The sequence below is a fragment of the Oncorhynchus nerka genome, linkage group LG14 (assembly GCF_034236695.1).
Source record: "Oncorhynchus nerka isolate Pitt River linkage group LG14, Oner_Uvic_2.0, whole genome shotgun sequence".
NCBI lineage: Eukaryota > Metazoa > Chordata > Actinopteri > Salmoniformes > Salmonidae > Oncorhynchus > Oncorhynchus nerka.
The window spans coordinates 13,866,291-13,881,628 of NC_088409.1; the positions used below are offsets into that span (position 1 = coordinate 13,866,291).

Below are 15,338 nucleotides of genomic sequence, written 5' to 3' on the forward strand. Positions count from 1 at the left end.
AGTGTGGGGTAATGTGAATTGTGTGTGTGGTGTGTGTGTGTGTGTGTGTGTGTGTGTGTGTGTGTGTGTGTGTGTGTGTGTGTGTGTGTGTGTGTGTGTGTGTGTGTGTGTGTGACTGGAAACATAGGTGTTTTCGTGTGCTTGAATATATGTTTTTTGAACGACGTGGTTAACCATGGTTGTGTGTAATTACAACCATTAAAATGTTTACCCCTTTAAAAATAGCCCGTATGAAAAGCATATTATAGTGATATTCAGACGCGAGGACTTGCATGGTGTTGCTTCCTTTCCGCTCTCAATCGCTTTGCACCCCATAAACAGTTAACGCTGTGATTGTGGTTTATTGCTGCATGGCAACCAATATCGTGTGCCAGTGCACATTGGCCTGTAGCAAATAGCATGGAGCGGGCTTGTCCAATGTCCAGCAATGCCTTTTATATGTACTGTATGTTGGGATTCAGAACTCATGCTCGTGCTATTAACAAGGCCTAAAGGAAAGGGAGAGAAGGGGCTGTTGAAATGGTGTGTGGTGGTACTAAGCCAACACGGACTACACGGGAAATGCCCGCTTTAAATCCACTAATCCTATATAGGCCTGTAGGATTTACATCTGTTCGCTTCTTTAGTACCTGTTTGGATATAATTATGCTCATAGGCCTAGCCTACCTATACTCTCAACCTTTTACTAAATAAATAACATGTTCTGTAAATATTGAGTAGGGATATGTTTAATGTTTTAATAAATAGACCTATTCATCTTGTGATAGTTTATCATACGCAACATTTATATCAGGCATAGGCCTAGCATACCTATACTCTCAACCTTTTACTAAATAAATAACATTTTCTGTAAATATTGAGTAGGGATATGTTTAATGTTTTAATAAATAGACCTATTCATCTTGTGATAGTTTATCATACGCAACATTTATATCAGGCATAGGCCTATACATGAAAAATATGGTTGCCTTTTTAAATGAAAATTATAACTGAATAAGATGAAGTGCTGTAGAAACTATAGTTGTTATGTTTTGGATAAAAGGAAATAAATACAGATATCTTGTCAGATGTTGGACATTTATCAACAATTAGAATCTTAGTAACAATTAATTATCTGATTTCCAAACAATAAATATGGATTACGACGCACAAAATAATTTGACATTTTATTTGATATTTCATACAAACGAGTTTTAGAATCGAAATACTCTGACATTGAGGTATTTTGCGTGTGCACAGTGTTGCTGTAATTCCATAGACAAAACTGTTAATATCACACCGTCTAAACATGTTTCTTTCGGCAAAAAAAAAACTATAAATAAATAAATAGTCTGACAGGTAGTTGAAACACATTCAGGTAGTCAACGCATAAACATGATTAGGCCAATAACATAGACTAAACTCTGGGTGAAAAAAACACAGAATCAATTCATGAAACATTTCATGCAACGAACATTAGACAATGTCTAACAGTAATCTGTGTGCATTAATGAAATGATTTACCAATTACATCCAAGTTATTGAGATAACATCAAAGTACCAATCAAACGAATAAGCATTGTCAAACAGAGAACACTCTAGGAAGAAAACGAGCCGACAGATTTTACAACGACAACAACACAACAGCCCTACAGAACACAACATAGACTATAGATCAAGCAAAATGTGGATAGATTGGCAACTATTTTCCAGAAATATCTTCGTTTCCTGAAAGTCCACCAATTGTAACTATTCACAGTTTATTCTACGGGTCTACAGGGCCCGCACTGCTCGCCTTTTTAACATGTCTTTCGACGGTCCTTATTCCCTTTCTTCATCTTCATCCGGCGGTTCTGAAACCAGATTTTAATTTGTCTCTCAGTCAGATTAAGAACTCTTGCTACTTCGTATCTACGGTCGCGGGGGAGATACATGTTAAACAGAAACTCCTTCTCCAGTTCGAGAATCTGATGCTTAGAGTATGGACAGCGTTTTTTTCTGGTGGATTTTGCATGAAGCCAGTTGGAGGATGGGTCATCTGAAAGAGGGTTCGACAAAAGCGAGACAGAGCTCATGAGAAATAGTGTTTTCCACAAGAGTCAGAATGGTATTACAAACTGTGGATGACGAACAACAGCAGACAAGGTCTTGCTGAAATAGCTAACATGCAGTAGCTAATACAGTCAGCCGTTTATGTGCTCGTTTCGGCCTTCTGACCCTAAGGCCTAGTCTACTGCCCATAACAGTGGGAAATGAACTGGTATAGTTTAGTCATAATCCAAATAGCAAAATCATGGTTTCTCACAGTAAAAACTGAGTCGAGGAGGGGACGACATTTTGCCGCTGTGGGGCAGCTGCTTTGGTCCAACATAATCCAAATAGCAAAATCATATTATCTTTCACAGTAGGTTACAAACTAGATCGAGGAGGGGAGGGAGTTTTGCTACTGTCGGTCAGTGGTACTGCTTTGGCGCAATATGATCCATTCGTTATCAAATAATGGATACAATAGTTTGACGTAAACTCAACCTTTACAGAAGGCCTATATTATATCATAAATAATGTATTAACGTCAGTCTCTGACCTTATATTTCTAGATTCCTGCTTAATTCAACATGAATTAATTCCAAAGATCTAGACACATATGAGATCATAATCACCATTACGCATGAATCCAAATGAAAGATGCCGTGCTTACTTGTGTTGATCTCCCTCTCCCTCTTTTCCTCTACGGTTGATGTGCTGCACTCTTCGTTGGGTTTGGAGAAAATGGCATCACACGCGATCGTATCCTTCTCTGCGCGGAACGGTCCGTTGTCAATGTCGGACACAAGAGGTGTGTGCGTTTCCAGCGCTGTGCAGTCCCCATTTCCTATCAGCGGCTCGGGTTTGATATCATAGTTCATATTTGACGATAATCCCGTTAAACATATCGACGTAGAAACCGGTTCCAACGCCCAGGAACGCATAAACATCCCATCGGTATCTCCTGTTGGACAATGGTGGTGTAAATATGGCTGGTGTGTTATAGATGCGCTGCTCGGAGGCTGATGAGCAGAAATGGGACTCCAAGACGCACTGAAAATAGAAGATTTCGTCTGCAAAGGGCAAGATTCCGGACCGCCATATTCAGTTAGCATCGGCTGGCTCGCCTGTTCCACCCCTGGTCCGCTTGAGTATGTGTGTGCCATAATATCCCCTTGGTCGCGGGGAAGATGAGAGTCTGCATAGTAACTAAGCGTGCCTAATGTCGACATGACAACAAATACACAAAGCCAAAGGCAACTAAACTTCCACTGTGATATATTTAGAAAAACAGGATCATGATACTATTCGCTGCACCAAGAACCACCACATTCGTTCAATAAATTGAACCTTGGCCGGGATTGGATTGGGTGCCGCAGACACGTGACCGTGGGACAGAACAATAAATAATAAATCAGTCTACTCAACTAGCTAAATGGTCACCATTTTCCTCCGTTATATTTTTAATAGCAAAGTCATATGCCTATATCATTTTATACAAGCAGTAAGGTTTATGCTTTTTGTTTTCAAATGAGACTTTAATGTTGATATACGTTGCTATGTTTTATATAAGTCTAGAAAGTGAGAGAGTATAGCATGTTTTTCTAGCCTCCTTAAAAAAGAAAGGAATGCAGCAAAGTAGTAAGGAGCTATATATCCACTGTGACGTGTAGTCGTTACTACGCGCAGAATAACACACATTCATTTCCTTATAAGAACTCTCACCACCGATCTAAAATGTGGAATTCTATAGAATGAATTTATTCAATAAATTATCCAGTATCTATCAACATAATTCAGTCCATGATTGCCTATAAGCCTATAAGGGCAAAAACTCCGAGGTTATTCCAAATAATTTATAGCATTAGATTGGCGATATCGTTATATAGGCTACTTATTAAATAGAAATATACATGCAGCAATTTTATTTGGCCAAATACATACCCACATTTAAAATAGTAGACCTGTGAGTTAATAGACCTATATACTATAGGTACGCTGATGTGAGTGTGAGTTGCCATTTGCCATATTCATCATATTTGCCATTATATGCCATCTGTAAAACCTTATATATGTAGACCTATGTGACCCTATAGGAAAACACACCAAGGACCGGTTTCCCGGACACAGATTGAACCATAGTCCTGGACTAAAAATAATGTTCAGTAGAGAATCTCCAATGGCTACCTCCCATTGAAAGGGCTTTTCAGTCATACATTTTTGATTATTTTTTATTATATTGTGTATTATTAATTCGAACGAATGAATTAGATCTTACTTACCAAATTATTGTCCCAAATCGATTCGAGAAAGTTAAGACCGAATCTAAAAATGCATACCTCACATAGGCTATTATTTGATAGTCAGACTAAGACTAATTATTTAGATTTAAGACTGAAAAACACAGGCATATACAGCCATTGACACAGTGTGTGTACACGAGGAACAAGCTATGTGAATTCTACCATCGAATTAGTGTTCAGAAATAAAAATACAATACTTCTACATAGTAGCGTCAACAAATCCAAGTGTCAATAGATTATGGAGAAAGATCCCGTTGTGTTAGTGTGTAAAACCATAACAGACCCTTACTATTTATGGACCGATGAGTGAACACTAGGACGGTCTGCGCGGCGCTTTTAGCTATCAAAGTGGGGAGAGAGAAAAAACGTTAGGTGCTATAGCAGTCTGTTTTTATCACGGGGGCTATTTAGTTGTTTTTCTTTAGGTTACAACCTGGCTGTCTGGGCTAAATATCGCCAATAAAACCCATGCTTTGTGTCCATTGTGTGGCGCAGCAGACGCATCCGGCACTTCGAATGTGTGCCACTGGGAACGCTGCAGCAGCGCACGAGGCTTTGGCCAGACTGCAATGATCATAACCGAGGCCTTGCAGTCCTTCCTCTCCCTCAAGCCAAGTCGATATCTCTCCCTCTGAGACATAAAGGCTAAAGGCCGCGTCTAGTGCTCGTCTTTTGTTGTTGTTTTCAATAGATATGGCGATATATGTGAGGAACAACATTTCCTTTGCAGTCTTGATTTTTTGGTTCGTTTTTTCTTTTTGTTGTATATATCAGACCCGGCGCCAGGATAAAGTGACTAGGGGGGCAGTTGAAATCGGGGAATGGGCTACATTTGGGGGGTTCTTGCATTGGAATTGTATTGAATTCTGCATATATCACGCTGTACCACAATAAACATAACGTTTAAAAAATGCAGACTCCTAGATGTTTTTGTGCTTTGCAAGTCACAGGTTTCCGCTGCACTGTATGCATGCTTATAATAGCCTAATGTCGACATGAGAGACAATACATTTCCGTAGACACATGACTTAAACAAATGCATCGAAATTGTTATAGAATATTCTACACACGACTAGGCTACTCAGTAAATGTAGCCTACTTCCTTCGGGGCACAGCTCTGTTGCCAGAGACAATTTGGAGTGTTCTGTGAAACGCAAGAGTTTTTACTGAGGCAATTAAGGCAGTTTCGTGTGGTGGGGGAAAATACAGCTGAACCCCTCAACAGCCTTCTCTCCTCCTAAATAAATATATATAGTCTACAAGCATTTATTTTACGCATTCATTTCGCACAACTGTAACAGATACAGTCGAAATCATAGGGATCCTATAATTCACTCTCCTTCTATGCGTAATTGTAATTAGATGGTCAAAATTGTATCATTTCTCAATGTTTACACTTGTTTTACGCATAACACAACATTTGCACACCGGAAAAGATACAGTCCAAATGGTGTGTCTTATTGCGTGCATATTTCACAACGCTCCACATGTCGACAGACAGTAGTGTCCTTTCATAGATAGCATATGATGATGAACCAAACTACCGCCAGTAATGTCCTTGAGAAAAGCATGTTGTTTTCCGGGCCATCTATCCAGTACACCCTGCAGTAAACAAGAGCTATCCCGATGGAGTGTCTTTGACCATAAACCTTCACAATGGTCATTTCATTTGTATCTATTTAGCCAGGATAGTTCACTCAGTAACACATGCCACTCTTTTCCAGGGAGTCCTAGACAACAAGTGTAGTGCTTGCATCATGGCTATGGCTCAGGCAATGATTCCTATTGAAATGAAGGGCATCAGCGTCACACAAAAGAGGAAACTGATGTTCTTTTTTTCTTTACTGTAAAACCAACCCGCAACTGAACAAATGGAACCTCGTGGAATAAAGAGGGGGTCCCACCACCAGGCTATTCCTCTCGTGGGTATGAACGATTACATTCTATACAGGAGAGATGATCTGTGGACTGAAACATTCCAATGCAAGGTAAAAACGTGCCGTGTTTTTATTGACTTACTTAGTGAGGCCAACAGACAACATATCAATTCATTTCACAGTATAGTCTCTCTATAGACAAAGCAATGACAATATGGGCCATATTATTAAAACGGTTTGGAGAGAACAATAAAAATACGAGAAGGCAAATTGTAAACAATATTTACAAGTCTCAGATAAGTTTCTTGTGTATAAATAAAACCCTTTACAAAATAGTTATTGTGTGATGCTTTTAGTATATATGGCTATAATACCAGCAAAATGTGCAGATATTAAATATCAAATCCATCGAGGCTCTTTATCCATGACGTAACCTAGGCCTATATTGCTACAGGTTACAACATTTCCCCAAGAGCTATTCCAGCAAGCACAGATGTCAATGCGTCACTCAAGGTGGCTATATACATGTATTATGTACCACGAATGCCGATATTGTGCAGCTCTGAAACACTTAAGTCGTTCCATATCTATATTAACTGTTGGTATATACATAAAGGGAGCAAACATATGTTATGACAGTATAAATACATAACCACGACAAAACAAAACAGAGACGTATTCAGGTAAAATGACAACAAAACGACATATCAATAAGTTAGCAATTGTAGCCCGAACCTACACGGTCATATTCACACGACAGGGTTTCTCAAAGGAAGGCGCTCTGGCCATTGATGGAGGAGGACGCCAAATACGGCACGAATGTCTCACGAAAAACTGAAGTTGTTCGCTAGCTCCCGATAGCTCCTGTTTTCCCGACTCATTTTTTTCAGTTTCATTCTTCGGTTTTGGAACCAGATTTTGACTTGCCTGTCTGTCAGGTAGACGCTGCGGCTGATCTCCAAGCGACGCTCACGAGTCAAGTACATATTGAAGAGAAATTCTTTCTCTAGCTCAAGAGTCTGGTGCTTGGTGTAGGGACAACGCTTTTTCCGGCCACTCTTCGCTGTCAGCCAGTTAGCTTTGGTTTCAGATGTTCCATCTCCTGTAGAAAGAAATTGAAAGAGAAATTAGTGCGGCAACATATGTTTTCTTCATGCTACTGCACTTGTTGCCCAATTGTAATTATTGTACACAGAAATAATGCAATTCCATAAGATGTTTGCATCTATAGACAAACACTGACCTAATACCTATCAACATAAAAAATGTGTTGTCTAAAATTATCTTTAAATAGCCATCCTGAGCCCATTAGTTTATTTGACAGTGATACGAAGTTAATGTAGACACACACACACAATGCCCGTTGTATGCACATATTTTGCATCTGTCCAAACACCTAAGCTATTACATCCACGTTGTGCTCAAGATTCACTTAATTATATTTCTATGTATTAATACGCCTTTATTAAGACATAAAAGTAACTCATAGTCTGCTGAAATTATGGCTGCAGTTGATGGTTTAGTGGGAAGACTGAGGACATCAACGCGTTGTATTAGACAGATGTACTGGACAGGATTGGCCTTGCTGCTCCTCGTCATAAAATAATGTTAAAAACACTGGAGGAAATCCCAGCTCTTGGCCACTCTGTCATACCCCACAAAGACATACCTTTACCGCTGCGCATATAACCCACATATGGGGAAGTTTTCATGTCCACAATATAATCGATACAGCAGTAGGATATGCCTCTAAAAACCAAGGTTAACGCCAAGGCACATCTACACTGACTCGGGGGCACTGACACTACACTCCCTCCATGTACACCCATCAAGATCCCATTGTCATAAACGTCATTTTTTGGATTTAGAGCAGTACTCACCTTTAAAGGGTTTGACTGGACTTTCCGCACAGCTCTCGGCGGGTTCGGGGGAGGACAAACCATTTACAGACGATGCCCGGGTGTCCTCATCCGGAGCACATGGCGGTGGGTCAGGCAGTGCTTCACTCTCCCTCCTGCCTGTATCCACCACCGGGGTAGGAGGTGGCGGTGAGGTGTCGAAACGGGCCGGACGTTGTAGAGCGAACTGAGTAGGCTGTGGGTTCCGCTGAACGTCTTGATAAACCTTTGAAGAGGTATATGTCTGAGACAGACGGAAGTAACCGGGAACAGGCACGGTGCTGTTTGTAACCGGGCATGATCCCGGTGTTAACCGGGAATAGGAAATGTCTTCCGTCGTTGTTGACCTTTTAAGACACTTCTCTGATTCATACAGGCAAAACGCATTCTCCTCTTTGATGCTCGGAGAGAAGGAACAATGAGCAATTTGCTGCTGGTTGTTCGGCTGATCTACTCGACAAGATCTCGAGGTCTCTAGCCATGTTTCCATCCCTTGAATATGTGAATATGGGCCAGATGAGGGTACCATAGTTTGAGAATTGCTCTCGTTGCGTTTACTGAGCCCAGAGAAAAAAGCGCGGTTGGGTAGTCCATAGGAGTACTCCGAGCCTGGTGACAAATACACGCCGTTACTTTGGTAGTATGAGGCACCGCTCTCGGTTCGTCCGTGGATTAAGGAGTCTACTAAAAACGAGTTTCCACTTTGGTTGTCAGAGCATGACATCGTTGGTGTATAATTTGACGGAGGATGAGGATAGCCCTTTCTGGCTGACATTTCTTGTGCCATACATGCTGAATATAATTACAGATACTCACACTTCTCTGCGCTTTAGCTGACAGCCAATTAAAACACAAGAAGAGAGACTCCTCCCATTGAAAGCACGTAATGCCAATATGCCATACTCATTTTGTTTAAAGATTTAATATAATAAATGAAAAAGTAAAGGTAAGTGGTGTATTAAAAGCTATCAGTTCAACCTAAAATGGTGGATAGATAGTAGAGGTGACATGACATGGGCTGCATTACCTTTTACGATAATCTATGTTGTAAACATTGACCTCAGGCACCCTTTCACAGACACGCACGCACACACGCACGCGCGCACACACACGCACACGAGGGGGGAAGATATAATCATACACAAATTACTATTTACATGTGAAGGGACAGTGCAAATAACTGCAGATGTCTGCAGACCTTGAAAACAGTTTAGTGGAAAGCTCGTTACACATTCCTCTCCAGGAAGCGTCAAAACATTGCTCTATTCAAGTTCACAGAACATTGTGACAAAATATCTATTTGACTATTAGTTAATGTCCCTTAGTTACCAATTACAGATCATTTTACATGCGAAAACAATCATCAACAGCCTTGACAATATAAAGGCTAATGGGTCTACATGAAGCCAGAGTATAGTAGTAGAACAAACTTAGTTTTCTAATTTGCTGCTGGTTAAGTCAGAAACAAAATAGGCCGTGGCAAAGATTGTTTACCTATCTTGTTAACATAATGGGAAATATAATCTGAAACAAACACGTTACAAACACGTTATTTATCAAATACATGTGCATTTGTTATGAAATACCTTGTGCGTAATTGGTGCGTAATGCCTTTTACAAGTGTACAACTCGGCACGTTTCGATTATTTTATACACCGCCAGAACCAATTTCGGTGGGATCCCATTTATTTCCTTAAGAATCCAATTGAAAACAATATCCTCAGACTCATATCCCCAAATTGAATAGAAATAGATTAGGCCTATGTAAATCATAGCAATAGGCCTAGCTGTGTTATGTGGTTCTAACCACAGCCTTTATAAATACCACTGCCTTTATTATCCCCCCATGCAGTTGGGAAAAAGATCATCCTTGCTATGTTTGTTACTATAATTACCACGGTAATATTACGTTATTGTTCTGACCAAAAAACACTATATGGTGCGACTTATTTGGGTTTTTAATCTGATTTAGAAATTAATTAAAAATGAATACCCTAAACCATTGATTTGAGTGGGTACTAGTCTCATGACGTGCGTATAATCATTTCAACAGCCTATTTATTTACCTCTAGCCAGTGGTACTTTAAGTTATTATTAAGTTATTATCATACTTAAAATCATTTAATGCATGTCTCCTTATAGCGGCTAATAAAATCATGTTAACAATGTTTCTTCTGTTCCAAGTTATTCTTGCAACCGGACAAAAAAATATGCCTGCGCCCCTCGTGCGTAATGTGGCACTTTACTACATCCGCTAACAGCTATTTTATTTTTCACTGGAGACTAAAAAGCCCTCCGGTAGCTATGGGATACTCAGCTAGAATGTTCCCCTTCCCAACACACACACAAACCAAACACATTTTATAATCTAACGTTTCGTATTTGGTAAACGATGGTAATAATGACTCAAATAAGAACCATTCGAATAGTTCGTGTTATTTTTCCAGAAAAACGCCATAGACATCTCTAGACAGGATAAGGCCGATGTATAAAGCTATTTTACGTTTAGCATATTGGTTATATTGTATATTATATTATGTGCTGTGTAACGGTAGGTAGGCCTATTCAGTCATCCTCTCCCACACGGAATACATTGGTTCTAATACATTGTGTCATCTAATATTATATTTCCAATAATGTGGATTTCAGCGATAAACCAGCTTTATATATCATTTTCTAGCAGGATGGAAAGGCTCCTTACAAAAACGCCTCACTTTAACCCATTTTGCCAAGAAAAAATGGACCACACACGTATTTGTTTTCCCATTTCGAGCATTTTGAAATATATTTCGATAAAAATAAGAGAATATTTAACAATTATACACACATCGGGATAATTACCTGAACAATGAAACCCTGTAATGTAATGAGTCTGTCTTTGGATGTTTGATGCATGGGAAGTAGAGTCTCGGCCAGAGTTCCGTCCACATCCACGGCATTGATCCATGACATTGATCCGAGCAGCGCCTCCCAGTGGAACAAACAAACAACCACGTTTGAACTGCAGATTCCAACCTGAATATATTCCTGCCCGCTGAGCTGCTGAGACAAATGAAGCAGGAAAAGTCCGCGAACACAAGCTTTCAATGCTCCCAGGCAGGCAGCCGTTGTTTTTAAAGCCCTTCGTCACAGTTAATAACTTGGTCTCAGACGGTTTATTGCACTACACTCCAATTGTAGAAATGTTCCAGACGAAGACGCGTTTTATGGCCAAGTTGCTGCAGCAACAGGGAGGATGTGTCCGTAAAGGCGGCATTCCGGTTAGCCTGACCGGACAGGATGCACGGCCCAAGACCATCATCACCCGGACTGGCTGCAGCCGGACATCTACACTAGCTTCATGCTGCTATCACTCTTAATTGGTGTTTTCACTAGCCCACTATTCATGAACGCCCATAGGCTTTGAACTATAAGACATTAACCGAAATATTGACAAACGTAAGCCAATTATACACATAGGCCTAATACACAATCAGTAGGTCTGATCAACAACTGATCAAGTTTATTTTAAATATAGGCTACCTTAAGTATTTTATTTAAAGTAGGCTATACATTCTCTTTTTATAGGCCTAGTATTCTTTTTGAAACAATAAACTTAAACGCGGGACATTTAAACTCCAGACGTTGATTGTATATAAAAGTCGTCCGGTGATAGATGGTTTAGCATGGTACATAAAGTTGAATAAAATAACGTGCTAGACAACCTTTTGGGTGGAACTTCTGTAATGGATATTTAACATTAATGGCATAGGATCCCATTTCGGCCCATGGGGGCAATGTAAAGTCAAATACATCATACATCTGATATGACCCACGCAGCCAGGTTTTATGTCGAGAATCATACAAGGAGATATTTTCTCGAGACATATAGACCCATTCATCCAATTTAGAAAATAAACTAAGAAAACAAACGGAAAGGTGACTCGTATGTCTCCAATAGGGTGTGTGAAATAGGCTAAGCCTATATAGGGCCTAATCATTCCAAAATCCATCGTAGGCTATTTACAACGAGGAACATTTGAATTGGCTCAAAAATGAAGACAAAGAACTAAAATGTCCCAATAGCTCAATGTATTGGAGCAGCTTTTCTCTTGCCAAAAACGCAGGAAAATAGCTGATATGTTCCGACATTGAGAACTTAAACAAAACAAACACTTTCAAGTATCAGGGATGATTGAACAATTTTACAATATAACCTTTGTATGTCGAATATTTCACGAGAACAAAAACAATAGCCTAGTCCTTCTTTGCGTGTGTAATGGCGACAACAAACAACCAACAAAGTTAGGGATAAATCATGCCTTCTCGTCATGGAAAAGGTATGTACCCTTTGTAGGTATATATATAATAAATGTAAAGATACAGGTTGTTAAATATGTTACATCGTTAAATGTCGAATTTGATATGAAATGGGCGCGCGTAAATATAACGTTCGTGTAATTCATGCATTATGCATTGATGCCAATTAAATAATTTGCTCGAAAATGTGACTTTTACGCAAGTTATGATTCGAGCAGATATATGTTCTGTTTTGGTGGCACCGCACTTTCATAACAACAAATAGCAAGATCAAAAGATCAACAAGAAAATCACCTACAATTAAAATAGGCCAATAGGCCTAATAATAATAATATTACACTAGATATTACTCTCATCAAATTAAGTATGATGGACAAATAAATCTACAAATGTCTGTCCATCACGGGAGGGGTGTAATCAGGAATTTGCAGACCAACGAATTTGAAATGAGCGATTGAGCTTCATGCATGCCTTGTCTGAGGGGAGGCGACATCCATCAGCCAGTGTTACAGCATAGGGTTCGTGGTATAATACTGCAAACGGTCTCTGTTCAGTTTCTTCTCTTTCATCCTCCTGTTTTGAAACCAGATTTTAACTTGGCGGTCGGTGAGATTGAGCATCCTCGAAAGTTGAAGACGTTTCTCCTTGTTGATGTAAACACTGAAAAAGAACTCCCTCTCCAATTCTCTGATTTGGTATTTGGTGTATGGACATCTCTTCTTACGGGTTCTCTGTCCACCTGAAAGGAAGAATTGCAATTCAGATAGAAAAATCAAATAGGAAGCTGCTTTCGTTCTGCAATAAAATACATACATGGTGTCAAAAGGTTTATAAACAAGAGTCTAAATAGACTGACAACAAAATAAGTTGTGCTTTTTTTATCATAAAAACTATAACTGAAAGCCTTGAATTAAGGTAGAAACGGGATACATGTTTTTGGCCATGTTTTGCTTTTAATAAGCATGAAATCCCAACATTTCTATGCATATTTAGGGTACATTATGTAACATAATCATGACATTTCTTAGAGTTCAGTATATGGAAATGACGGGTGGTGAAAAGCAATAGCCCTAATAATAACACCTCTGGACAACATCAAACACCTCCCAAAAGGAACATCATTTCCAAAACGCAGTGGTAAACGCTTTCTAGCGCGGTGTATACTAGCCTAATGTATTCTACGGTGTATGCTGTGCTTTCTACACATTTTCTATGTAATGTGTATGTTTTTATAGATTTGATGGATCCCAGGACTCTCTGGAAAACAGTGCCCACTGTGCAAAAACTGGTTGAATCAACGTTGTTTCCACGTTATTTCAACAAAAAATTCAATATGATGACGTTGAATCAACGTGAAAAACTGATTGGATTTGCAAAAAGTCATCACCGTAAAGGAATTCCTTTTCACCCAACTTCTAACCTAAATCCAATGACATGGTGAATTGTTTTGTTGCTTTCATGTTGAATTCACGTTAGTTGACAACTCAACCAAATGTAAATCAAAACTAGACGTTGAACTGACGTCTGTGCACAGTGGGTGGCAATTGTTACTGAATGGACTATCCTCCTGGCTAAAAATATTAAAGAATCAATTAAATCTATTACATTTGTTTAATTATTTACTTTATCACCTTATACTACATCACTAAGATGATATTAATATAATAACAATATACCATTCAGGTTATAGGGGGGACCATGCAGCACATATTCAATACGTCCCTGAGTTATAATGTATAAAAATATAATTTTGCAATAAATCTATCAATTCATTAAGTTGTCGTTGCAGTCGTTTGATACGTTATGAAAAGTAAGCCAAGCTATGTGTCTAGAACAACTAATAGGCCTAAAAATAATGCTCGAATATTTTAGAATGGGAAATTCTCTGTCTTTCACGGCCAATTTCAGTTCCAAGCACGTGATCTTGTCGTTTATAACAACGTTTTTGTTGGGGTAGATCTACAGCCCCACAATAAACCTTACGCGCTTATAAAACAGCATATAAACGCCTTAATAGCAGCGCGTTAGATTGCAAACTTTCTCACAGAACTGGTCGTCTTTATACTCACCGCTGGCGCTATATTTCTCCTCATTGTTGCCGGAAGAAGACACCGGGCTGCAGCTCACCTCGCCCGGCGTTCCCTCCTCTGTATCCCGGCACTTTTCGGAACCGGTCACCGGAACTATAGGTTGTTTGGTGGCAGTTCTGTCCACGGAGTGTTCGCTTGTTGGTGTGTTGTCTGCGCTCCCTTGAGCAGTATCGAAAAACTGATCAAAGGCTTGCGGTAACACTCCATTCCTACTCACACTGCCCTGGAGACTTGATGTAGGATTGGAGCTGCTGGTGTGATAGACATCACTGGAGTTATTTCTCGTGAATATTTCCCCCAAGGAGGTCGAGCTTGATAGACAGTCCCTATGCACCGTGTCCTCAGTGGGGTAGCAGTGTGACATACCGACCCTATGGTGGTGCCATTTACTGGAGCTACCAATGTCATGATAGTCCCTGAAAGCTACCTCTCTGACAGACGGAAGCTGTGGCAGAGTTGAGGATGGGTAGGAATATGTCATGGGACAAGAAGACTGACTCTGGTGGGACAAAAAAGGAGGGAGGCTTGAGAAGTCTGTCCCCGAGACGTAATAGGTGCAGCTGCCGGGCAAATACATATTAGACCCAACTGGGACCCGCTCATCAAAATCCATAATGATTCGATCTTGCGTAGCCTGTAGCCTACTCTAATAGTCTACCAACCCTCCCTTCGCATCGTTCCTATGTGCTGCTAGGCTCCAGTCACTTTGAAGCAGATCGGTTGAGCAACAAATTCTAAGACGTGAAGCTGACGTGCAGTTTGTTCTCCATCCATTCCTCAGAGCGCCAGTCATGTGACCAGGGGCAGAACTGGACAGATACGTCTGTTCAACTGATGCGTTGCAATGAGTGAATGCGTTTCTCAATT

The 15,338-nt window shown here is 40.0% G+C and overlaps 3 protein-coding genes across 3 annotated transcripts; all 3 read right to left on the minus strand.

Moving 5' to 3' along the window:
- Nucleotides 1-1,153: 1,153 nt before the first annotated feature.
- Nucleotides 1,154-3,358, minus strand: hoxa9b (homeobox A9b). The gene is made up of 2 exons (XM_065027086.1): nt 2,678-3,358; nt 1,154-2,017 (listed from the first exon to the last, which is right to left on the minus strand). Exons 1-2 carry the CDS (start codon nt 3,234-3,236, stop codon nt 1,779-1,781), a joined length of 798 nt encoding a protein of 265 aa, XP_064883158.1. The 5' UTR covers nt 3,237-3,358; the 3' UTR covers nt 1,154-1,778.
- Nucleotides 3,359-6,305: 2,947 nt separating this feature from the next.
- Nucleotides 6,306-8,857, minus strand: hoxa10b (homeobox A10b). The gene is made up of 2 exons (XM_029647320.2): nt 8,065-8,857; nt 6,306-7,286 (listed from the first exon to the last, which is right to left on the minus strand). The coding sequence occupies exons 1-2, from the start codon at nt 8,855-8,857 to the stop codon at nt 7,009-7,011; spliced, it is 1,071 nt and encodes a 356-aa protein (XP_029503180.1). The 3' UTR covers nt 6,306-7,008.
- A 4,030-nt stretch (nt 8,858-12,887) lies between these two features.
- hoxa11b (homeobox A11b) lies at nt 12,888-15,084 on the minus strand. The gene is made up of 2 exons (XM_065027087.1): nt 14,451-15,084; nt 12,888-13,120 (listed from the first exon to the last, which is right to left on the minus strand). Exons 1-2 carry the CDS (start codon nt 15,082-15,084, stop codon nt 12,888-12,890), a joined length of 867 nt encoding a protein of 288 aa, XP_064883159.1.
- Between the last annotated feature and the right edge of the window lie 254 nt (nt 15,085-15,338).